This window comes from Anastrepha ludens, chromosome 4, assembly GCF_028408465.1.
Source record: "Anastrepha ludens isolate Willacy chromosome 4, idAnaLude1.1, whole genome shotgun sequence".
Lineage (NCBI taxonomy): Eukaryota > Metazoa > Arthropoda > Insecta > Diptera > Tephritidae > Anastrepha > Anastrepha ludens.
The window spans coordinates 9,087,443-9,114,675 of NC_071500.1; the positions used below are offsets into that span (position 1 = coordinate 9,087,443).

At 38.7% G+C, this 27,233-nt stretch overlaps 2 protein-coding genes across 2 annotated transcripts; one reads left to right on the forward strand and one right to left on the reverse strand.

The window, feature by feature from the left end:
* The first annotated feature begins 453 nt into the window (after positions 1-453).
* LOC128860895 (uncharacterized) lies at positions 454-816 on the forward strand. Its single transcript, XM_054098688.1, has one exon. It carries the CDS (start codon positions 454-456, stop codon positions 814-816), a length of 363 nt encoding a protein of 120 aa, XP_053954663.1.
* Positions 817-20,997: 20,181 nt separating this feature from the next.
* On the reverse strand, positions 20,998-25,546 carry LOC128862014 (uncharacterized). The gene is made up of 2 exons (XM_054100402.1): positions 24,978-25,546; positions 20,998-21,581 (listed from the first exon to the last, which is right to left on the reverse strand). Exons 1-2 carry the CDS (start codon positions 25,359-25,361, stop codon positions 21,171-21,173), a joined length of 795 nt encoding a protein of 264 aa, XP_053956377.1. The 5' UTR covers positions 25,362-25,546; the 3' UTR covers positions 20,998-21,170.
* Between the last annotated feature and the right edge of the window lie 1,687 nt (positions 25,547-27,233).

Sequence of the window (27,233 nt, forward strand, 5' to 3'; positions counted from 1 at the left end):
CGGGGCATCAAAATGTGGCTTCGCTGCGATTCTTTGACTGGAGACACCTATGACACGAGTATCTATTGTGGAAAAGAAGAATCTGTCCTTGAAAGGACACTCGGCGAACGAGTTGTGAATGATCTTGCAGCAACGATTTCTAACCCTGACGTGACACTTTGCTTTGATCGTTTTTTCACCACTGTTAATCTTATTAACAACATACAATATCCAGCTTTAGGAACATTCATGTCCAACCGGAAGAATCTTCCGCAAATACCAGAAAAATTGCAGCGAGGCGAAGCTATTTTCAAAGTTAATTCGGCGGGTACGAAGTCAAACTAAAACCCTTTAATTAATTTTTTAAGTAACTTTCTTGATAGCAGGTACCATAGCGGTAAAGTGGCAGGACGTCAAAGAGGTAATGCTGCTCAGTAACTACCACACTCTGAAATGAGCACTGTTAGACGCAAAATGAAAGATGGAACTGAGGCAGAGTTTCCATGCCCTGATATCGCAAAGACGTACCGCGCAATAATGGGCGGTGTGGACTTGGCAGATCAAATGTCGGGATTGTATGATATAAACAGAAAATCAAATAAATGGTGGAAAAAAGTATTTTATCGTGGCATGATGATGGCTGCTGTAAACACTTGGGTTATATATTCGGAGCTGAATAGGAAGAAACCTGCCTTCTTACCAGTGCTGGTCGAGATTGCTGAGTCGCTAAGTGAAAAAGGAAAGGAATCTACCGCATATAAACGATCCCGTCGGTCTGGAAGATCATCGAATAGGTATAAATCAATGACAAATGTGGGAGATCATTTACTCATATAGCAGTCTAAAAGACGTCGGTGCGTAGCATGCGCCAATCGAAAAGTCGAGAAAAGAACAAAAATTATTTGCCGGGCTTGTAATTTGCCATTCTGTATACAATGTTTCGCTTCATCACATTCATAAAATAAATAAAAGTACAAATCATATGTTATTACCAAAAAAATGTTTCTACTTTCTAGGTGTAGTTTGTACCCTGTTGGGACAAATATATCCCATTTTTAAATACTGCTGGGACACATATGTCCCACCTCAAAATACCGTTATCTACATAAGTTACAAGCTTCATCTGGTTTCTATGCCCATAAAGTACCAATGGGTATCCAAAAATTCAAAAATAAAGTTTGAGCAAATCCCCTGCAAAAGTCGGAGCGAAAGGGTTAAAACAAAAATTTAAAAAATGAAAGAAAAAAAATTTAAAAAATAAAAAAAAATTAAAAAAATAAAAAAAAATTTAAAAAACAAAAAAAAATTAAAAAAAAAAAAAAATTAAAAAAAAAAAATTTAAATAAAAAAAAATTAAAAAGAATGTTTTTTAATCTTTTTTTTTTATTTTTTTTGGTAAATTTTTTTTATTTCTTTTTTATTAAAATTATAAAATTATTAGAAGATAATTATTGAAGAAAACCGAAAAAGACGTAATAAAAAAAATTAAAAAAAAATGTTTAATTTAAAACAAAAATTTAAAAAATTAAAGAAAAAAAATTTAAAAAATTAAAGAAAAAAAATTTAAAAAATTAAAAAAAAATTTAAAATTAAAAAAAAAATTTAAAATTAAAAAAAAAAAATTTTTTATTAAAAACCAAAATTTTAAAAATTAAAGAAAAGAAATTTAAAAAATTTAAAAAAAATTTAAAAAGTAAAAAAAAAAAATTTAAAAAAAATTTTAAAATTAAAAAAAAAAGTTTTAATTAAAAAAAAATTTTTGAAATTAAAAAAAATGTACAAGAAACATTTTTTTTAATTAAAAACAATGTTTTTTATTATAATTTTTTTATTTATTTTTTTTTTTCAGTTAATTTTTTTTATTTATTTTTTATTAAAATTATAGAATTATTTTTCTATAAAGTGCACTTGTTATATGAAGAAAACCGGAAAAGACGTAATAAAAAAAAATAAAAAAATTATTTTATTTTTTTTTTTAATTATAAAATTATTATTTTGAAATTTTATTATTATAAATTATTATAATAAAATTTTTAAAATTTTTTTTATGAAAAAATAATTAAAAATTATAAATTTTTTTTTATGTCTTTTTTATTATGTCTTTTCCGGTTTTCTTCATATAAATAAAGAAAAAAATTGTTTAGTTAGCATTGGGGAACATTGCCTGCCGAAGAGCTCACAGAAATTTGGAGAGTCTCAAACAATCTTTGGTTCGCGCAGCGACGTCAATATCCATGGAAACCGCACGTGCTGCAATAGATGAATGGCCTAATCGGTTGAAGATTTGTGTAAAAGCAAATGGTGACAATTTCGAATGAAAATAATAAATTATTTTTAGGAATATTTACGTGATTAAATAAAACTTCTTCCTCTTGATTGGCGCGTTAACTGCTTACGCGATTTTGACCCGCCAGTTGTTTTGTTTCGCGCTAACCGGCGCTAGTTGGACACACTAAGTGAAGCCAAGTCTTTCTCCGCCTGATCTTTCCAACGTAGCGGGGGTCTTCCTCTTCCTCTGCTACCATCAGCTGGTACCGCAGAGTACTTTCAGAGCCGCGGCGTTTGTTTTCACTCGGACGACATGACCCAGCCCACGTGGACGCTAGATCTTTAAATAAAACTAACTGTATTAAAAAAAATTATTATAATTTTATATCTAAAACGGACTTAACTTGTTACTGAACTTATGATAGGATTAAGTATAGAGTATTTATAATTGTGGCCAGCCGAGGTCGAATCTGTTAGTCCCAAATCGTCATAGGAATATTAGTTAAAAAAAAAATAAAAATAAATAATTGGCGCGTACACTTCTGTTAGGTGTTTGGGCGAACTCCTCCTCCTGTTTGTGGTGTGCGTCTTGATGTTGTTCCACAAATGGAGGGACCTACAGTTTCAAGCCGACTCCGAACGGCAGATATTTTTATGAGGAGCTTTTTCATGGCAGGAATACACTCGGAGGTTTGCCATTGTCTGCCGAGGAGCGACCGCTATTAGAAAAATGTTTTTATTATTATTATTAGTTATATACCGAAAAATAGTTGGTACAGTTGGTATCCATTTGTGGAAACACATCAAGACGCATAATAGGAGGAAAAGTTCGGCCAAACATCCAAAAAGGGTGTATTGCTGGCATCGCCTCTCATGAGACTGCCACCGGTAGCTAATTCGCAAAAAGCGAAGTTCGAATTAATCGCCGTTTCTTCATTTTAGTCTCTCCTTGCTTCTTAAACAGTGCTGTGTGTAGGTTTATATGTTGCCATCCACGTTCCATTACTCTGCTCTAACCATTCCACACATAAAAATATAAAACTAAAAACAGTGAATAACCAATGATAGATATTAGTTTATATTATCGATGCTCAAAACGTAAGCAGCACCTCGCGTATAGAATTCTAAGTAATCAAAACAAGACATTGTACTTGCAGTAATGATTTTGCCTCCAAGCGTGTGCGCATCTAATGTCATCTCACGACATTGACTTCAGCCAACTTGTACCGATCTCTCCTTGAACCACGGCAATTTCGTATTTTTTACAGCTCTGTCAAGATCACAGCATCATCATTGGCTGGCCAAGCCAATTACATTTTGCAATTATCGTATAAATCTCTACTTGGCACCGACGTCGGCCAACAGTTAATTGCAACTTATTAAACTCGTAGACTGGCATGTACCTACATGCAGTATCTTTTAACAACGTAAATGTACCTTTTCGCATATGGAGACATACATACACACATAAATACATACATACACGCTCATACATATAGAAAACAAAGCTAAAAGCTCTTTTGTAGACGAAAAGAAACAAATACTGAATGGCTGTAAAATGCAAAAATATTTGAAATTCTTTCCATTCGCTTATCCGCAATGCAACTGCCGTTGGCGCTCTATTGCGCATGCGTATAAGGTGGCTCTGACTGTGTAAATTCGCTATTTGTAGTTAGCGCAGATAAATACCAACTCAATTGGTGCAGCTGTTTGAAAAACAGTTTTTTGGCATTGCAGTCGTGTGTATCTACAGCCAAACATGTCGTTGCGCACGCGCTCAACTAGCACCAGCACCACCACAGCTTCATGACTGCAAATTGCTCGAAGTGTGCAAGCAAGGTGATGGTGTGCCGTGCCGTCTTCGGGCCTCCAATCAAAGCTTGACGTGATAATAATGATAATAATAATAAACACTTGTTGTGCTCAGGTGTTTTCAATGCCATGCGTTACTTATTACTTTTATCTGATCCGGTCGCCTTCTGTTCTCTATGCTGATCCTGCCAATGTCGGTCTACTTTAGTTTATGTAAAGCCGTCATATCACCCTGAAGCGTGTTAATTTTGTAGCTTCACTCTTTTTATGTTTCGCCAATCAAAGTTCTTGGTGAGCAAGTCGATTCTTGTGGCTGTAGATGCCAATGGGAACGTAGAAACTGTCTAGTAAATCGGAGTTTGTGTGGTATTTTCGCGTGCTTGTAAAAACTATTATCGCCCGTGGTCGAACAATTCACATTGCAATTGGTTGGTTTTATTCAATTCCAATTGTATTTCGCTCCTCGTAACTTTGCCGCTATACCGCTCTCTATATCTTTCTTCATATTTATATTTAAATGCTTGGATTTTGATAAATTTTTTTTCTTCAGCATCAAAATATTTCCCGAATGATATATTATATAATTTTTTTACCTTCTTCTTTTTGATTGACGCAATAATCGCTTATGCGTTATCAGCCGAGTTTAAAAAAGCGCGCCAGTCGTTTCTTATTTGTCCTAACCGGCGCCAATTGGACACACCAAGTGAAGCCAAGTCCTTTTCCACCTGATCTTTCCAACGTAGAGAAGGCCTTCATCTTCCTCTGCTATCACCAGCTGGTACCGCACCGAATACTTTCAGAGCCGCAGCGTTTGTATCCATTCGGACAACATAACCCAGCCAGCGGAGCCGCTGGATCTTTATTCGCTTCATATTCTCTACCTTTGAAAAGTAAATTTTTCAGTAAATGTAATTTGTTTTTATTACAATTGAGTGTAATTGTAACGGTACTTCATTCGATAACTATGTACATAAAAATAGCCAAAATCCACTAAGAAAAATGATGGATCCGTGAAACTGCACAATTTCGCAAAATTCTGGATATGTTCGGTTCTTATAATCATCAACATGTCCCGGAATAAGAAGGCTCATCGACGAATTTGAGTAGACTAGCTCGGTTCTCGGTAAAAAGCATCGGTACTCGTTCGCCCTGACCGTGGAATCGCTGCTCAATGGGGAAAACACTGAAAAATATGGAAATTTGCCAATTGATTTTGTCTATTCTTTGCCTAAGCAAATCAGAGAGCCGATGAGCTCGAATGGAAGGTATTCGCTTGCCGAGATTGAGTACGGCAGACATATACAAATCACTCTCCTTTATGAAAACGCAACTAAATGAAGAACTAGCTCTGGAAAGGCAGTCAATATGCGAACACTCAACCTCGTACAAAACTGCCAAAATTATATTGTAGTAAGGTCTTGGAATACGAAAGGTACAACCTTTATTTTATCACTGCTTAGGAAAGTGTACAAAATGTTTGTTTAAGTACTAACGGGACAGTGTCATCACCAAGAGTACCGAATTTTTTTAGCGTAACATGGGTAACATTTGGAAAGTATTATTTATCAATAAAAAACTGTACAATCTCTTCCACGGTGCTAAGAATTCAAAAGCTGTGGCCAACATCAGCTGGTTAACCGACTCTCAGCAATTTTAAAGAAATCAGCTGGTTTTCTGACGTAACTGGAGTTGATCTGATTGTGTTGGTGAAGTAAAGAAAAAATCAACGCTCACATTACTTCATTGCCATCTGAATAGCAACTGATTGGAAGAGCAGGAAGAAAGCGTGTGAAATGTGTGGGCACAATTTTGCTTCCGAATCCCCAATGACATGGCAGTTCAAATTACTGTCACAATTTTGTTTCGCACGGCTAAACCTTGCAATCTACTGTATTATTCTGGCGCTTGACTACATACAGTAGCTTTCATAATCTAGTGCATGCTGATTTTTTTAATATTTAAAATTTTTTCGAGTTAAAATTTGTTTGTTATTTTTTGTTTCGTTTTTTCCAAAGCTTTGCAGAAAAATTAAAAGAAGTGCAACAAATTTTCATCTAAATTTTAAACTTTTTTATTTGAATATTTAGAAAAATTTCGAGTATACAGTGTTATAGCCCATTGAATGCTGGTATAGTAACAATAAAAGTTTAGCGCGGTGAAATGCTTCTTGCGCCGAGGGCTGTTTGCGCCTTCTTCCATATAAAAATGAAATGGTTGCGGAAGAAAATCCGAGGGATTATAAAAAAATTAAACAGGATCAATTCCAGTTTTTATAAATTGCATTTGTTAAGAAGAAGAAAACCGGAAAAGACGTAATAAAAAAAATTAAAAAAAAAAAATTTGTTTAATTAAAACAAATAATTTTAAAAATTAAAAAAAAAAAAATTATTTGATTTTATTTTTTTTTTATTGTTTTTTATTTAGTTTTTTTTTGTGTTAAGTTTTTAATTTATTTGTTATTAAAATTATGAAATTATTATTTTATAAATTGCATTTGTTATATGAAGAAAACCGGAAAAGACGTATTAAAAAAAAATAAAAAAAATAAATTTTTAAAATAAAAAAAAAATAAGTTTTTAAAATAAAAATAAAAATTAAAAGTTAAAAAAAAATTGTAAATTAAAAACATATATATAAAAAATGAGAAAAAAAAATGAAAAAAAAAAATTTAAAAATTAAAAACAAAATTTAAAAAATTAAAAATATGCCTTTTATTATTAAAAAAAAAATTTTTTTTGAGTTCATTTTTTTATTAAAATTATAAAATTATTATTTTATAAACTGCATTTGTTATATGAAGAACACCGGAAAAGACGTAATCAAAAAAAAATGTTTTTTTTATTAAATTTGTAAATTTAGTATTTTGAAATTTTATTGTTATAAATTATTATTATAAAATTTTTTAAATTTTTTTTTATTAAAAAAATTATAATTTTTTTTCTTATGTTTTTTTTTTATTACGTCTTTTTCGGTTTTCTTAATATAAATAAAAAAAAAAAAAATCTTTTAATCAAATCCACTTTGCTTTGCAAAGGAATTTGTATTTTGTGTCTTGATTTTTCTTCACAAGTGTAGAAATCTAAAGTTTTTTATCGATTTCTGAAGAGACGTAGATATTAAGAAAAGCCGAACTTTTGCTTACTAAGTTTATTCATTCGTCGCTTCCCGAACTGGTGGACTATGCACTACAGCCTACACTTGCCATTACAACGTTTGACAACCCTCCAACCCTCAAGGGAAGAATTGGAACGAGATGATGTAATATAGGTCAAGACCATCCATGTATAAATAGATGGCCTAAAGCTCGAGGGCAGAGTGGGTGGAGGATATATTCCCAACATCTGGGGATCTACTTCAGTTTACGGCTGTCCGACTACTGTAGTGTCTTTCAGGCTTCAATCTAACCAAACCACAGTTCATCATTCAGACATCTCGCTGGTGTAAAAAGCCGCTTAAGAGTTACGATTCGACTCTTTTTTGCTTTCAGAAAAGCAGCACTATTGTCCCAAGATGATGCATCTTCCTTTAGAAAACTGTCCGCCGATCTGTTTGTTTTTCTCCGATACGAAATCATCCAGTGTTTTTGTCTGAAAAAAAAGAAGAAAAATAAGATAAATAACAAAAACAAAAAAAAAAAATCAACAAGAGATTTGAAAATATCACAAAAAGTCAATTTAACTTACCAAACAACATTTGAGCCAGTTCTTCCTTGGACGGATCATAGCGTTTCCTAAAATCTGAGGTTTTGTCCCTGTTAAAGTTGGATCATCACTTTTTAGTTTGGTTATCAACTTCATCATCAAACAGAGATAGAATGAGTGTCTATTCACATAAATACCACAAGTGATGACTAAACTTGCTTATAGAAGCTTTAGAAATTGAAAACAAAACTTTTGTCTAATTCTGCCCTATGAAATATTAAGAAACAACGACAGCTTTAAGGACGAATTCATAAACATGGTGTCAAAGCCAGCTACATAAAATTGATGACAACAGGCAAAAAGCAGCGGTTCTCTTCCTAAAGTTTGCTCCAAAATAAGTCAAGCTCCAATCAAACGGCCAGTATTGGAAGCTGTTGTGTCGCAGCACATTATCTCTACTTAATCGAGAGCTGTTGATACGGCCTTAGCTTAATGTTTTCTAGAAGACCTCTATAGTTTTTAAAAGCAAGAAGCTGTTCTCTCACGAAGCAATAACTTGCAAGCGTTCTGCTTTTGAACTGCGTACATCCAACCCGGGTATTAGTTTTTCATCCCAATGGACTGTGACTACTTCGGGTACATTATTATGGAAGTCAGATTTTATTGCTTCTGCCCTTGATTTTCAAGGGGAATCATTGCTACTCAGACCAAGCGCTTCTACCATCGCATTAAGAATGTAAATGGTCTGTCTCTAATACTTAACTGGCATCGATCCGAAGCTGCAACTAATTTAGGTGTTATAAGATTCTTTCTACCTTTTTTTGAACTTTGCTCATGGCAGCGAACGTCCGGCAAGCTGGGATCAGAATTCAAGATTTGTTCGGCACTTTCTAAGTTATTTATGGTGCAAGAAGTTGCAACAGCCAGTGATTCTCTTTGTCTCACAATCCTTTCCTCTTCTTCCAGACGTCGGCTAGATCTTTCTTCTTTAAAAAAAATATCGAACTTGAAATTTAAGGGACACCCTAATGTATTGTATATGTAAACATACAGTTAACAACAAATGCGTCTGTTGGTCTGTATGCGCCGGTATACAAAGTATGTTGTTTTGCTACTATCCAGTCCATCAGTTATCACTTCCTACGAGGGCTGCTCTAAATATGTATATTTTGTTTATGTTGTCCTCTTGTAAGCAAAACAGATTTTTCCACCAGGTTTTTGAAGTTGTGCACGAAACGTGTCTAAGGTTTATCATAGCAAATAATTGAGCGCTTGAAAATCTGCAAAGGCGACAGGACATACAAATCGTCACGGATGTAAATAAAATATGGAAAGCTATCAAACATTAAAACCTGTCAAATGTATACATTTTATTTTTTATTTCGTCATGTAAAATTTTACAATGCGGAATTTCCAAAATGTGTAGAATTTGAAAATTAGAAGGCGGAATTTCCAAAATGTATAAATGGAGCGTTGGAACACAGAATGTATTGTTGAAGATACTCGTAATTGTTAGATATGTAGATTTTACAATATTTTTTTTTAGAATTTTACAGTTTGAATAATTACACGTACGAGAAAATTGCGGAAATTCTATCGCAGTCTTATAAGATTATTTAGTATGAAAATCCATACTGGAAAATCTTTGCCTTATGGGCCACCGAGCGTACCAAAAAATATATAGAAAAAAGGAAAGCAATTAATACCAATAAAAGAGCAAAATCATAAAATGTCGAGCGATGTAAAAAATATCGTGAAACTGTAAAAAAGAAAACAAAGACTCATAGCCATTAAAAATGCGTGCGTTTAAAGGGTGATCAGATTGGAAGTACTTCTTCCAATAGGGTTTTTTGACAAACCAAGCATGACTACTGTCAAACTAAATACATCATTCTTTTCAGCGTTCATTGAAATGTAATTATGGAAAGGTTAACGCCTCAACAACGTTTACAAATCGTGCAAATGCATTACGAAAACCGACGCTCTGTGAAAAGTGTTCATTGCGCACTCAGGCCAAATTAGCGATGTTCAGCAATGCGGCCCATTTTTGGCTTGTCATGGCTATGCCGATAAGCAACATTTCTGTATTTCGGCTGAAGAGAAATCCATTGTCTGAAGCCATTCAAGAACATCCATTGAAAACAGCAGTTTGGTGCGGCCTATGGGCGGGAGGAATCATCGACACATATTTCTTCAAAGACGAGGCTGGCGCCAATGTAACAGTGAATGGCGAATATTATCGCGCCATGATAAACGACTTTTTGATGCCGGAAATTTAAGCGCGCGATCTCCACACCACTGGGTTCCTGCAATACGCCGCTACTTGCAATACAGCCCGTGAAACATTGCATTTACTGCGTCGCCTTTTCGTTGAGCAATTTATCACTTGTCTCGAACCAGTGGATTGGCCACCAAGATCGTGTGACTTTTATCTATGAGGGTATGTTGAGTCTTTGTGGATAAACCAGCTGCAATTGAAGTATTGCAACCCATCAATACTAAAGTTATTCACGAGATACCGACCGAGGTCCTCCAGCGAGTCGCGAGTCATTCAAAATTGGTGTTTAGAGATGACTGAATTACGGCGCAGTTGCGACCAACATTTGAAAGGGACTATCTTTAAAAATTCGATGTCATGAATGACTCTACACAAAAATAATAAAGGCTGCCCAATCATTTTGAATTTTCGTTGTTTTATTTCAATTTAAAATCCGATACCTCTAAATTGATCGCCCTTTGCATATTAGAAACACCATTTCCAACGACTTACTAAGCCACCCTCGTGTGCTTTGTTCGTTCCGGTTTTTATTAACAAAACAAAAACTCAATATGCCCATTTTTGGTGGCAAGTGGCAACGTGCCACTTTCGTAGCCCATATTTGTATAAATACAAGTTGCTGCGTTGTTTTTTAGCGGCCCCATTCAAACAGCTCACTTGCTGACCAGTGCGGCACAGTGCATCAGAGGTAGTAAAAATCAATTTTTGAAATAAAAATACTACATAAATCGTTATTATATTGTATATTTCAAAAATATTATTTTGAGCAGCATTATCATGGATTTAACTATTTTCCAATTACTATAAATAGCAAAATATTTTTGAAAAAAAAAAAAAAATTTAATTTTTTTAGAACTAATTAATATATAAACTGAACCACTTGTACCGACTTTGTAAGCTGTTTTTCGGCTTGTTGTTTTTCGTGTTTTTTTTTTGTTGTTTTTGGGAGCTGCCGCTTTGTTTCAGTTCCGCAGTCTGTGTTTTGGTGTATTCATGTCCATAAAAGTCGCCACCTGGCAACGTTTTTTCTACGTCGAGCATACGAGCCTACCAAATCGAAATCACACTAACATACATAAATGTTCGGCGCTTGCAAAATGATCATGACCATGACTTCGTGCATGTACATACATACATATATGGTTACTTAGTGATGTATGCGCGTAGATGTATGGATGTATGTGTGCGTAAGTTATATTGGCGTATGCTCGTTTTGATCAGCAGCGCTTACAATTATTTACCTATTCATCTATGCCCCATTGTTGTTGCTTTTATTTACTTTTATCTATGGTCAAATCGGCAATTGTTGCTTGGTGATCTTGCACCTTTGGCTCACTCGTTGTATGCGCAATTCGATTTGCTGTTATTCTCTGGCCCATTGTTTGTAGTTGCTGAGTTTGTATACTCTTTTTTCCGTTTTTGTTCTTTTCCTTGAGGACACTTGACTTTGCCTGGGTTCGTTTGAACTTATAATTTATGGAACTTGTTCCCTTTATGCAAAAAATACTAAGTGCCAGCGGTAACTCCATCAGAATTAAATTGGACCTGCTCTTTCCTTTGCAAAGGTAGCTAAATTACTCGGTTTTTTGTTTTAGTTTCTTTGGATAAGAAACTCACAACATAACGCAGCGATATAATAAGACTGCCACAGTCACTCTATTCTTAAAAATAACTCTCGCCAAGAAACGGGAGCGTAAATGCCAACATTTGCCGCCGAAAGTTTTACTATTTGGTCAATAATATTTTTTTATGAGTCTGAAAATACGGCGGCAGTCGTAGATGATTGATTTGTTCTAACAGCGGTCACCCCTCGACAGGTAATGCCAAACCCCCGAGTGTATTTCTCCTCATAAAAAAAAACCATCTGCCGAGCGGAGTCGGCTTCAAACTTTTTTCTTATGGGGGTGGCAAACAGCATTAAAAGCCGAAAAGTGTGAGACTTGTTTTTTGACTCACCCACTAAAAACCCACCCCAGTCCTGTTTCCCTTCCGCGGGATGACCGTTAGGTAATACTTCACGGGATCAGCCTATTGCCTCTTCATTAAAATCTGCACTGTTTTTAGCGCGATGCACTTTGGTAATTACTATTCTTGCCATAATACTGACAGCGGACCAATATTCTTCTGAGTCAAGCATGATAACTACTAGGTTACTAACCAATATTGGCTTCCCAACCCTATCACTCTCTTTTCAGCTCAAAACGAGGGCAGACAAAAAAAACATGCTCTGCATCTTCAACCAGTCTGTCACAAAAGGTGCAGTACGGCTCGTGTTTATGCTTAAATCTATGCAGATAAGCTTTACAGCATCCATGTCCACTAAGTACTTGAGTCAGGTAGAAATCTATCTGCCCATGCTTTCGGTTTATCCGTTTTGTGATATTCGGAGTCAATCGATACGTCCATCATCCGGAGTTCCTCCATTCGTCCTGCCACGGCTTAAAACTGTAGGTCCCTCCATTTGTGGAACAACATCAAGACGCACACCACAAATAGGAGGAGCAGCTTGGCCAAACAGCCAAAAAGGGTGTGCGCGCCAATTTTATAGGGTTTTTCAGTAAGAGCGCTTCAACTTTTGAACTTTTTTGAATAAAACACAAACGGTTTGACTTTTTTAACTATTTTTTTTTATTATCGAGTTTGAACATATACATTTAAGTATGAAATTCGTTTTCTTTTGCATGACCACCGCGTGCACGTTTTACGAAGTCCAATCGTTGAACCCAATTTTCGACCACTCTTTTGCATAAATCGGCCAAAATTCCAGCAATTTCGCGTTCAATATTCGCTCTGAGCTCACAAATCGTCGCCGGCTTGTTAATGTAGACCAATGACATCACATAACCCCAAAACGGGACGGCTTGTTAAATGGACCGTAAAATGGCCGTAATGCTCTTAAAGTAGCAGCAACAGAACGATTATTTTCATAAAAAATTTGCACGATTTGCAAATGAAATGTATAGTAATGAAGTTTACAAATGACAAGCGAAAAATAAAAAATATTGCGTCGTTCGCCCTCCCTATCGGAAAAAAGTTGAAGCGCTCCTTTTGAACAACCCTATATATTCCAAAGCCATGTTGGGGGATGAGGACATTGGTATAATATGCTTAGCTTCTCGTAATTGGTTGACTATTTTCGTCTCATTACGTCTTATCTCTCCCGCATCACCGTCCTGGCAATGCTTTATGTACGAAACACCTTTAAAAGCTAACGATGGATAGACAGTATAATACCTGCATACCTGCTAAGGATTCGCCAGAGTCACCTGAGTGAGCGTGAACTGCTGTACGACACACCAGGTGGTTAGAAAACAAAAACGGTAACGTCTGGCGCAGCCCAATGATCTATTTTCGGCCCCGATCTCTGGAATCTGAGCTGCGACGAGATATTGAGCATAAATACGCGGACGATATAGCGGCGGTCATACCAGCCCGGGACACTGAGGACGCTAGTAGGAAGCTGAACCAAGTTATGATAAGGGCCGAAGTCATCCTATGACACGAGATCACACGCCACTCGAGATCAGCACGCTAATAGGCGACACGTCCTTAGTGACCCAAAAAGTAGTGAAATACCTAGGTATTCAACTTGACTGCAAGCTTACTTTCTGAGCGCAGATACTGCATGCGGCTACCAAAGCAGCAAAAGTCACGGAAATGCAAAATAGGTTAATGGCAAACATCGGTGGGCCAACACAGAGCAAAAGAAGGCTAATTGAGGTAAACTGCAAAGTCAAGCACAATACACTGGAGGCTGTGCAACGAACAGCGGCACTCAAAATTGCCTCAGCCTACCGTACTGTCTCTGACGCTGAAGTCTTTGTAATCAGCGGGGAGATATCCGTCGATCTCATGGCCTAGGAACGAATGTGTGCGTGGGACTCCAAGAAGAAGCACGTTATCGCACGATCCAAAGGAACTACGGGGACGCGAACTTCTTCTTAACACAGTTCGTCTCGAGCCACGGATACTTCCGGAGATACCTACACCGCATGGGCAAGATAAGCGATCCCAAGTGCATATACTGCGAGGCGTCGAGCGATGACGCTGAACTAACGTTCTTGAGTTGTGACAGATGGCTCGCGGAAAGAAATGCTCTGAGTGAGCAGATTGCCGACATTGCGCCGAGCAACATACTCAGCAAAATGCTCGAACGCGAAGATAGCTGAAACACGGTAAAGAAATACATCGAAAACGCACTACGAAAAAACAGATAGACCTCTACACAGAGCAAGAAAGCGAAGCCGCACAGATAGAGACACAAGAAGACGAGCCTATAGCAAGAAAGCTGGTTACAAATATGGTGGGTGAATAGAATTGGTCCTTTATGGATGCCTTCCCGAAGTAATACAGAAAGTAGTCCCGGGAAGGGTGTCTCCCCAGAAGGAGAGGAGGGACGGGTTTCAGTGGCCACACCACTCGACGCAATAGACGACGGTCGCTGTAGTCATGTGCGAAGTCATTTTGAACCCTATCTCACCCACAAAAAAAAAAACTTTCTCTATTCTCAATAAGTTTGGTCTCAAACTGCTGCTTAAAGACCAGTTTTATGAACTGTTCGCAGTCCAAGATCGACCTAGTGACCAGTACCTTTGCACAGGATTGCTGATTTTGATGCGCATGAGTGTTGACACTGTGATCATATTTCCATCAATGATCGAACCAAGCGCGTCATTTGCTTTCGATACCGCCGCCACATATTTATTTCTGAAACCTCGATTCTTTTTAGTGTTCCACCACTTGAAGCACTCATATTTTCACGATATGCTTTTCCACTATGTCTGTCTGTCTATTTGGACTGGCGCTTACTACGCGTACGGCAACCATCTGTCGAAGAACGGCAGTTGTACGTTAAAACGATACCCACAATCGATAAATAAAGAGGCCATGTGGGCATCTTGAAAATATTAGAGAACCACAATTTAATTTTTCTTCTTTAACTTAAGTCATTTCCATTACATTTTGAAATTAGTGCCAGTTATGATTTTCCATCAGCTTTACCACCTAAAAGTTCACCTCGGTGCTCCACATCTATCAAATGAACCGATTTAATTTCTAATTTATTTCAATGAAGATTAATTACCTTTTGTTATGTTTCGTTTCGTATTTAACTGCATTTGCTGTTAATCTGCTAAACTTTAAGGTTTTTCAATAACACTTTTTGTCTGCGCTGGTGCTTGCCAGACGAAACGCTGCATTGGGCATTGGATAAGTGAATTATGACATAAAAGCTTATCTTCTCTCCAATGAAGCCAATGTCGCAGTTCATTGATGTGTATGCGTTCAAATTTTTAAGACTTTGTAAGCAATGAATCATGAATTCATTGTTCATGGTTTATTTCATATTTTTCTTTGTGCGCCGATTTATCATTACGCACGTAGAGGCAAAAAGTACGATACTTAAAGTTTTATTCAAATGTATCTGAAATACTTTTAAAGTGTGTTTTAGTGAATAAAAGGCCTTTAGATGCCACATTAGGAGACTTTATACAAGTATTGGCTGCAGGTAAAAATAGTAATTCAAGATATCTTAAATTTTGTAAGTGCACTCGCCTTATAAGTAGAAATCGTTCGTTTAATTGAAGCTGGATGGTAAGACAAACATTCTGAATAAGTATTAAGCAGTATGGAAAATATCCAAGACCACGCTGAAATCAATCAAAATTTGTGCCAATCCAAGTGCCACCCGGAAAATATGCTGCTGTCACGAGTATTTTAACGCTAAAAGATATAAAAAGCTACAAATTCGGAGGATATTAAATACATCAATTTCAGGCTTGGATTCCCGGATACCATAAATTGCTGACATCAAATATTACGCGCTTCAGATATTTCTCTCCGATCGTTTGATTTTTTTTTTCACAAAAGTCGTCAGCCTCAACCACGAATTAAAAAACCCCTCTCTCTCTGGAGTTCACAAAACTAGCATTTAATAAAAAAAAAAAAATTCTTCGAAACTTAGAACCAAATCTGAATCCGTCTACATTTTGAGTTCGCAACTGGATTACGACTCTTTCGTCCTAACCGAGATTTGGCTGAATGTTAATTCTTTTGATGCGGAGTTCTTCGACACAACTCTCTTTGACGTTTCTCGCAGGGACAGAGATTTTGCTTTCTTTTCAGGCGCGGGAACAAGAAGAAGTCCGGAGGGGACAGGTTTAACTCTTCACTGATCTCACGTGGACTAGCACGACGGTCAATGTTCGAAAATTCACAAACCCGGTTCACATCTTCGTCTGTTTGCGTCGTCGAAGGCCTTCCAGATCGCTGTTCGTCTTCGACGTCCTCCCGGGCTTCCTTGAACGACTTGTGCCACAGTTTTACCTGGGCACTGGACAGAGATTGGTCTCCGTAAGCCTCCTTGAGTAGCCCAATATTTTCTGTACTCGTTTTGTTTAGCTTTACGCAAAATTTGATCGAGTAACGTTGCTCCAACGATCGCTGCATTTTCGCCACTGCAAAATCCTAACACACTTTTAAAATAACATTCACGCGCGGAGCGATGTTGACTGCACCGCTGTAGCCAGCGAACTGGGACCGGTTTCTAGTGGAAGGGGAAGGTCCAACGATCATTTTCCCTCACCAGCCGATTCGGTTGATCGCTTGGCAGACGCTCCGCGCGGAAAGGCTCATTACTTTTCAATCAAACCCTTTATAATGCAAATATTGACAACATCCTACCAATGTGTGAAAAAATTGGTGGCGCAGTAAACTCTGTGTCTTAGGCGACTTCAATTTGGGTAATATTTCTTCAAGCTGCTGGGTGTCTAGTTTGACTCCAAGCACCACTTCACCACTCACGCAAATTATATTGTTTCTAAATCGTTCGCAATGTTGGCTTTATTAATCGAAATAGTTCTTTGTTTTCTGATCCCTATACTCTTAAACAACATCAAGACGCACACCACAAATAGGAGGAGAAGCTCGGCCAAAAACCTAAAAAGGCTATAAGTGCCAATTAGTTATTTATTTATTTTTACTCTCAAACTATTGGACTACGCGGTATTTGTTTGGAGACCGTTTCATGCAGTCTCCAATTAATAGATTAGATTCTGTTCAGAGAGCTTCTGCGAGCTCGATGAAATTCGTTAATCGCATCCCGTCCTATCGCTCTTGTTGCTTACTAACAAATCCCATGTTCTTGGAGTCTAGTCGTGTTCTGTTGTGGATGTAATGTGTTTTTGAAAATTTTGTGGGCTCAATAGATCATCCGTATCTGCTCTATCTATCTTCGTTTTAATGTTGCCTCACTCATTTCCGTTGTAATGTTATTTGTGGCTATTCCTAAAACTGCTTAATGAATGCCGCTTTTAGAAGTACACCCCAGCTCAATTTAATGCTTATTCTTCTTGCTTAAACTTTGATTCTTCTTATTCTAAGTCTACTTTTAAGAAGTTACTTCATGTGACAAAATGTAACAAAATGGTCTGTGTGGGGCTTGGGCCAGCCTATATTACCTAACCTAACCTGTAGAATATCCACTTTCGTTGCGCTTTTTAATGCCTATTTATATCTGTGGAAATATGAAATAAAAGTAAATATAAATTTATTCTTTTTTCTTCTCTTTACAGGTAAGTCACACGCCAAACATAAAATTCAATTTAGGGTCACATTTAGCCTTGAAAGTGCGAAATTCGACAGCTAAGAAAAGTGAGTTACGAAATATGTGTTCACAAAATATCTCTTTTTGTTTATTTTAAGTACCAGAATTAAGAAAAGAAGTAGCGGATTGGAAGATTTTTATAAAAATATCGTAGATTAACGTTTGTAGAAACTTTTTTTTAGATTTTTAAAAAATAATCTAAGAGCTGGTAAGCATTTCTGAGCAGGTATTTGAGGCACAACGAAAATCATCTAGAATACTTTTTTTATGTTATCTAAATACAGAAACGTAGACCTGGCTAAGGGTTGGCGGGGCTAAGGCAACACTTAAATTAAAAAATAAATAAATTTTGTATGCAAAAAATGTTTTTGAAGCACTTTGAAAATTTTATATTTTAAAATTGAATGTTTGAAAAAAAAAAAATAAGCCAGATTATTTGGTTGGGATTTGGAAATATTTTTTTAGCTGTATGGCCATGTTCCAGCTACCACATATTTTTGTAACAGCGTAGAACGTCCTTTTACTAAATACTTGATTATAAGATTCGTCTCTAAAGGGCACTGGAGCGCAGGATGATGAAAAAAGAGTCAGCATATTTACCGAAGGATCTAAGTTTTATGAGCAGGTTGGTGGAGTAGTTTACTCCGAAAAGCTATGCGTCTTTCGCTTGCCTAATCACTGTTGTGCTTTTCAGGCAAGAACTATCACCATAAGAGAGGGTTTATTGCTCTTCAAGAAAAGACACCTAAGTACGAGGGAAGTATGTATATATTTACTCGGATATTCAGGCAGCTCTGAAAACGTTAAACTCAGTAAAATTCTCGTCAAAAATGGTAATTGCATGCCACAAATTATTATGCCAAGTATCGCAATATTTTAAAATAAACCGTGTAAATATTTATCTCCCCTCTTCTCCACTAAATCCATTGCTGCTCAGAGCGCTATCAGGTTGAAGGAACTTGCCCTCTGGAGACAATTTCCTGCAGGACATAGTAGCATCTTGAAGCAGATCTCCTCTTCCTTCTCTGTTCTTCGCACTGATCTCTCCATCCGCAAACTGTGTTTTGAAGGTTGTGCTAGAGCTATCTTTCCGAGCAGGCAAGACTGGAAAGAGGGGAGAGTCGGTACGGATATAGATGCCTCTGTTTTCACTGACGGATCCAAAATGGAATCTGGAGTGGGAGCGGGAGTTTTCTCTAAATCAGCCAGCATTTCGGTTTCCTTTAAACTGCCGGAAACAAGCAGCGTTTTTCAAGCAGAGGTCTTCGCGATTCTGCAGGCATACAAAATGCTTCGGGATCGCTGTTGGGAGGCAGACATTAATATTTTTTCCGATAGCCAAGCTACGATCAAGGTACTGTCGTCGCCGTATTGCAGCTCTCTTCTGGTGAACTCCTGCAAGGAGGAACTCAAACACCTCGATCGAACAGGAAACATTTCCCTTATCTGGGTTCCTGGGCACAGGAATATAGAGGGAAATGAAATTGCCGATAAGCTTACCAGAAAGGGGTCGGCAGAAACGGTTCCAGCTGTCCCCTTCTCAGACATCGGTGTCCCCTTGGCCGTCGTTAAAGGGAAACTACACAATTTCTTTCTAGAAAAAGCGCAAGACAGATGGAGGTCTGTCTCATCGTGTGCTATTTCGAAAACACTATGGCCTCAATACGATAGAAATAGAACGGTTAAGGTGATGGGAATCCCCCGCCATTCAATTTCCAAACTCATTGCGGTATTCACTGGTCACTGGGCGATTGCTACTCATGCGGAGAAGCTTGAAATTCCGTACAACTCCTATTGCAGAAGCTGTGAGGATCCTGCAGAGAAAGAGACTGTTGAACATTTTCTCTACAAATGTTCGGCTCTGGCGGCTAGGCGCTTGAGATTCCTTAGCGTGCCCTTTGGGGATGACTTGAAGAAATTCTCAAGTCTATATCCCTTTTCTCTCCTCTACTACATCAACAGCACTGGATGGCTATAGCAGGTTTTCTCTTCCCAATAATTTTTCTTTGCACAGGTAATGGCCCACATTATGGTATCAAAACGGCACGTAAGTGCTACTTGAAGTGTGTCTGGGGCACTCTTGCCATTTTACCTACCTACCTACCTTCTCCATGGTCTTTAAGTTTACCATTCTCTTCTTGACGATCTTGAAGAGCCTGCCAAAGGTGTGTTAAGGGAAAGAGTAGTCGATTTACTATCTTCTATGTACATATTTAGTTTTTAGGAATGTCGTTTAGGATGCTGGTCATATCGGTTTAAATGGCCAAATCGTCAAATATAGTTTCGGGCATGGACAAGAGACGCAGGGTTCCGCATCAGGTGAATACATTCACTGCTCTTAATCCACTTATTTTCTGCTCGTATGTCAGCTTGTGTGGCACAACTCTTTAATTGAGCTTGCGAAGACCTGAAGGGACAGCCAAAATGCGCTACGCTGTTCGCTGAGGAATCGCCCATTCATTTCGATAAAATCTGTTTTATAGAATTTTTCGATGTTTTCTAGATATATCCACACTGTGGACGACCTGGTCTTTCATAAACACTTAGCCTTTCTTTACTCCGTTGAAATCGCTTGTGCCATTCGTAAAATTGCATGCGAGATAAAAAAAAATCATCATCAAATATTGAGTTTTTGAAGCGTTTATACTACGTTTCTTCATAAGGTTAACCAGATTTAACACAAAAATCAATCGCAGCTCTTTGATTGAAACTTGCCAATAAAATTTGATTTCACTTACAAATTTCAATGTGCTTTAATTCTTAGGCCTAAAGAAGGAAATTACCATAAATAGGTTGCGGAAACTTATGTGGTGATGGTAAATTTTAGAGAAACTTTGCATCTAATGACTCAGCAAAAAACGGTGCTTAGGTTTTGCACAACACTGTAGGCTTGGTGAACAGTGGACGCGTCGTTGTGTATCGCTCTAATTTTTTAAAAATATGCAGAGGAGTTTATGGGCTTTGCAGAAAACTCAATTCGCAAAAAAAAAAATGTTGAAAACTCGCTTGCGATTGTGGGGTATGAATGCCAATACTGAGGTTGGGGCTGCATGCACCTGAGTCGTGCAGTGCAGTGTTGATTTGAAAAGCAAATATTTGCATTTTACTTTCAATGCGAAAAAGGGAAGTTGATTCTTTTCTGACCTGCTGGTGGTTGGTGGTTGGTTTTCCGCAACCGGCTTTAGAAGGCTTTGAAGACTACTTATCTTACTACGCACACATACCCATACACATTTTTACATATATTACATATACGCATACATAGGCAAAATATTGTTTGCAAACCCGCCGGCGTTGTATTACTATATTAAAATATTTGCAAAGCTTAGCAATTTCGCCCTCAAGTAAAAATTTTGCAAGCGATAAACAAATTTGAAAAAAATATGCTAAAAAAAACAACTAACTGAAATGCCAACCCATGATTTTCATGTAAATTTGCTAAAAGTATTTTCTTTAACATTTACAATCTATTATTTCATTTTTCTTTTTTTTCTCATTTACAATTTCAACTTGTAAGGCGTTGCCAATTGCTGTCATCCCTGTCCCCCTTGTACTTAACCCCCGAAGAATCGCTTAAATCTACCGGAGGTTAATTTAACAAGTTTAAAATCTGTGCAACTTGTGCTTGAATGCCTTGGTTTTGCTCAGTGGTCATCAGCTCATCGATGGCCACCGGGGGTGCTATTGTGGTGGATGACTGCAATGGCGCTGGTGCTTCGGTGGTTGTAGTTGTAGTCGTGGAGGGGGTGGTGGGCGTAGTTGTTGTTGAACTTATTGCTGGCACTGCTGTAGTAGGTAGTGGACGTGGCTTAACGCGCCCATCTAGACAACTCTGCAAGTAGTTGTAATTGTTGGCAGTATCTGTTACATATCTTCGTTCGGCGCCGTGTCCACATTGTTGATGATGCAAATCGATTAGGCGATAACGTTCTTGCAGTACAGTGGCATACTGAGAGGCATTGCCCGAAATGCTATACGTGGATTTTGTGTTGTTGGTGCCCTATAGATGTGGAGAAGATTTTGCTGGTTAGGTCAGGTTAAGTTAAGATGGCGGTTAAATGCTGAATATTTTTTAATTAAAATTATTTTCTATGTAAATCTATTTGTACAAGGATAGCTAAAAGAGGTCTAATTGTCTGCCTGGTACCCAAATATCTGTCTTTTATACCATTAAAAAATGCGCCTTATCTTCGAGTGAGACGTTAAGCTGAATTAATTCACCATATACAGAATATAGAGGCGTGTATACAGAATATCGTGGCCAACAGCAGACTGTCAACCGGCTCTGAGTGATTTTGTAGGAATCAGCTGATTTGCTGACGCCACCTGTGTTAGCGGGTAGAGGCGGTTTGTTCACGACGAAACTGAAGTGAAGTAAGCAAAAATCAACGCAACCACTGCTTTGTTGCCGTCGCGCCCAGCGCCTGATTGGATGAGTGTGTGAATGCGCGAGAAATGCGAGAGCAGAATTGCGCTGTCGAATCCCCGATGACGTAGCAGCCGAAGTTACTTTCACAAGTTTGCTTCGGGTGGTCAAACCTTGTAATATTTCATTCTGGCAATGACCAAACATGGAAATCTATCATCTTTGGACGTACATGTCGTAGATAAGCTAACTTTACTATGAAATTACTCATTAAAGGGCGTTGAGTTAACTAGAAAATAATAAAAGGAGCCTTGCACACATACAAATTTAAAATACGAGTACGTAGAGTAAGTGTGGGATATTAAAGAAACCTCCACCAGATTTTCTTAAAGCGGGCCGCCACTTACGTCGTAGCTATTGAAGGTCTGGACTTAGTGATAAAATCACATCTGGCCTACTAGACTTCATTGAGTAATAAGCGAAGTTTCGTTACACTTTTCCTGTTTGAAAGCTTAAATACCTAAGCCAATCGGAAACGAAGGAATGAAAGCATGTTGCCCGCTGCGCAGCTAGAATTGCAGGTATTTTATGGTAACTTTACAAAATTCTTTACTTAAAAATCGCAAATGTGACAATCACGATTTGAAGCTCAGGAATCAGTTTCAATAAGCAAAGGTGGGTACTTAATTGGGTGAATAAATGAATGAAATGGAGGTTTGCACTTCGACCTAAATATCCGGTGTGACCTCTACTCATCACAGTTCCTAATCCAAACCCGATTCCCTCCATAAACCTGAGATGGAGCTGGGTTGGGCTGAGCCTTGTTTTGAGTGTTGTGAGTTTTTTTTTGGCCGTACCAAGCCAAGATCTGTACTTCCCGATGTGGACTAATCACAAAAACGACGCGAGTTGGTCGACTATATCCCGAGCCTGTGCAATCTGCAGTGACTTGTGAGTGTATGAATTTACTCAGCTTGTCCTCAGGGAAGCTTAGGCTTTGCTTGCTACCAAAAGGGACCTTACGTGGCGTAGCCCTGCAGTTTAGTGGCCAGTTTACATCTCCTCTTAGCTTTAAGTCTATTGCCCTATTGCCTGCAAGACTTTTTCCTTCCTCATTATTAGCTGCATGCTCTTTAACCAGTCCCTCCGCTAGTTTTTTCCAAGGTATTGGCTTATATCCTGCAAGCCATATGAGTTAGACGCGTTTGTGCATTCCTAGTAAATTTAATTTCTCGATGCCCTCAAGTACAAACGAGAACTTAACCTCAAAGGATGACAAAGTGTTGAGTGTAGCTTGGCCGCCGCTAAGAATGGCAATTCGCTCACTTCGGAGGTTTCTTCCTGATTTCATCTCTGCTCATAAACAGACAACATACGCTTCCACTTGGAAGGTACTAGGAAAACTACTCATCGGCACAGTCAGCTTTGTTATGAGTTAGGCTTGAGCGGCTTCTAATTGACTCTGCACAAAAGAGGCATCATATGGAGTTTTACCAGACATCTTGAGGACCTGGACTTCGCCGATGACATCTGCCTCCTCTCTGACAAACTCACTGAAATGCAAGCGAAGGCGGACAGATTAGGCACACTGGTACGCCCTGTCGGATTGGAGGTCAACTTCGCCAAGACCAAGGCTATGAGAGTCAATCACAATAAAGCAAGACCTATAGTGGAGGAATTTGTCGAAAGCTTCTGTTACCTCGGCTGCAATATCACGACAGGCGGCGAATCAGATTAAGATGTCGAGCGAATGCATATAGTATGGGCGAGTTCGTACATATCCAGGCGCACTAATGCGAATATTCAGCTCGTGTGCGTAGTCAGTATTGTTGTACAAAAGTGAAACATAGCTGGTATCCAACACCATCACAGAGAGGTGATCTTTTATCAACAAATGCTTGTCGAATATTCTGCCCGTATACCATCAGCAACGACGCGCTGTAGATAGGTGGCACGCATAGAAAACCACCAGACCCCGAGAATAGCACTGAACTGTAACCCGCAAGGTAGCGGAGATCGCGGTCGGCCCAAGATCACTTGGAACCGTGTACGATGGAAGAGTCTTGTCGAGGCCCTATGCTCCCGAGCGTAGTGACCAAGGATATACAAAATTTTCATATTTATTTCATGTTTTCGCCAAGTGGTACTAAGTGAAGATGGCTGGCTATTAATAGGGTGCCTCAAATCGGCTCTATTGTAGAAACAAGCAATTTTTCACCAATCTAAGCGAATGCTTCCTTTCTAGGCGAACTGGAAAACCTTTTTTAGGAGTGGACGAACCACGATATTGTGCTGAGGTCGCATGCTTGCTTCAGGTCTGCGCATGAACGGAATATGGCCTGCAACAGTAGCAGTGCGTTACAAGATACTCGTATCAGGATCTGATAAGCATAAGAAATGAGAGCTAATAGATATCAAGGACCGAAAACTATTAGTACTTTTGCATTCAAGCTATTCACTTTGAACTTTTCCGAACTGGTGGAATCCTCAAGAGTGGTCCCACCACTGAAAACTGCTAAACATCGTTTTTTACTCTTCTATATCGCTCTTCTTCCGAAATAAAACCACTTGAGATTTAGTCCGATAATGGGCCAATACTGAAGTACATAAATCGCTTCGGAAAACTTCTAGCATTCCTTGACTAGTAGGTATTTTCAACGTGTACCTAAAGGTAAATTTAGGCATCTCATGATTCTCGTATGTATGCTTGATATTTCCTAGAATATTCATAGTACTTGGTTGGGTATTTTGTTTTTGTTTGCCCTTTAAGAATTTTCGAAAGTTGCTTTTGATAAAACTATCACTTAATGCAAACAATTCGAGAGCAAAATAGGTACTAATTTCTCTATAAAATAAGTAAGAACTTCAACTTCAAGCCTTACGAGGCTACTAATGCTTAGCAATTTAAAGATCTCATCGAGACTGGTCTCACTTTCTTGTACATAAAACTTTCGTGTAAAATTTACAGATCTCAAATTTCCTTCTTTTAGCTAAAAATATTTGCCATTCTTAAAATTCAAATTTACTCACAATTTTCGTATGACAGTTGAAGAGTTCCAACGTACTATTATGCTCATTACAACTGCGTAAAGTTCTACAAACTGTCTCGGAAGCTTCCACAATTTCGCGCCGCTCCACCACCGAATCACCATCAATGCGTTTGTGTTCCTCGCTCGCTTCGAGCAGGCAACTTTTGTAGTCTCGACTGTAGGCCTTGGCGATGGCACTCGAATGGGCTATATAATCGGTGAAACAGGCCACCGACACCTGTGGATTCAGCGCCGTAATTCGCGAGGTGAATAGCAAACGTGCCAAACCCTGGTGGGATGGTAGCGCTGCGCTGGGCGGCAGTTGTGGCATCGCCAAATGCAGGCCGGCGGCGAAAATAAGAACTGCTGTTGCCAATTTTAACATTTTGCACTGTCCGTTTTTGCCTTTTACGCAATTTCGCAATTTTTTCGGCTGTAGTTGCCTCCAACGGGATGACTGCGTTCGCCAAGTCTGCGGCTTTTAATAAACTTTTGGTGTTGATGAAGTTGCGGCGGCGGGCAAGTTGTGGCTCGTCGTATGAATTTCACAAAACTATGTCAACCGATAAGTTGTTTGTCTGTTTTTTATAATAGTTGCTGAAATATTTTGCCTACTCTTATCAGTGCTTATCTGGTTGGGTCGAAGAGTTGGTCAATAAATAGCGAATTCCGCTCTCTAACAGCATCGAATAGACAGATTCACGTCATCGTGGCGCAATATCTGGCGTTTCAGTTTTCATCCAAATACTACGAGGGTGAGTTGAAAAGTTAACCGCGTGGTAGTTTATATCCATTTCTAATAACATTCAATTTATTTGTTATTATTCCATTTCATTCACTCAATTCTCTTAAGGGAGCGATTCCGTAAGTGCCTTTTCGTCGCCTTCCACTTAGGCGTTAAGTTTGGAAAATCTGTTTCTTTATTTGACCCCGCGTCTCATCCGGAAATCAATGTGTTCTGCCGTTTCTTTTGAGCTCATCCCCATGGTTCTGGATCACTGTACACCAACGCTAGGTCCGAGCGGACTTTTTTCTACTCATATTCCCTCAAGGGATGAGTGGGCGGGGTGCAACATTTGGCGGCAAGGCATGGCAAACATGTTCACGGATGGCTGGAAGTTGGCCGGGAGGGTTGGTGGGGGAGTATTCTGTAAGGAGCTTCCCATCAAAGTGTAGTGTTTTCCAAGCGGAGGTATCTGCAATTAAGGAAGCAGTGGATTGGTTGCTTACCTCGGTAATTACCGTTAAGGAAGTAAATATTTACTCAGATAGCCAAGCGGAAATTAGGGCCTTGGGCTCGTAGTTTGTGCGTTCGAGATTGGTCGGGGAATGTCTGGCTTCTCTCTCGATTGCATCCGAATACTTCTACATCAGGCTCATTTGGGTTCCTGGTTACAGCGGCATAGAGGGTAACTGCTGGGCTGATGAGCTGGCTAGACAGAGAACTTTGGAGACGGTTTCGTCGCGAAATGAGAGAATTGGGGTTCCCTTAAGAATCTGTGGTCTACTCCTGGAAAGATGGCCGAGTCAACTCAGCGAGCGCTGGGCTAGTGCGCAAACGTGCAAGGTCGCGAGATCCTTCTGACCGCGGGTAGATCGGGGACGCTCGAGGGAACTCCTACGGCTAACAAAGAGCTGGCTCTCGAATTTGGTGGGTATCCTTACCAGATGTTGTCCGTTAGGTGTTCATGTCGTGAGACTTGGGATTGTCTCAAGTCCGTTCTGCAGAAGCTGTCTTGAGGACGAGGTGGAATCATCTCAACACCTTCTTCTCAGCTACCCTGCTCTCATCTGGCAAAGATTTAGACATCTGGGCTCTCATGTTTTCGCTACGCCTGCGGATATAGCGGGTCTAAATAGCATAAATTTGGTGAAGTTCATCAGTAGCTTTTATTATTACGTACGTAAATCAGCCACCGTCGGCGTCGTCGTAAAATGCATGGTCATCATCGCCTCCAATCCCAAGGCTCCTTCTTCCTTCCCTTCTCCTTTCTCCTCTCCCCTGTATGGCATCACAACGGACGAATTTTCAATATTTGTCCAAGTGGGCCCCAAGCTAGGGCAGCCATTTAACCTAACCTCCGCCCTTCCTCAGACAATCATCATGTTCGCTCATAGACGCTCTTGATCTTCTTTAGTATTAATTTCCCACGGGGGATGTTCCCTATACATTTCCTGTATAGATACTAGGTTGATCCACTTCTCTATAAGAATTGGATAATGAAAACTACTGCATAAGCGAATGCTTCCAATATTT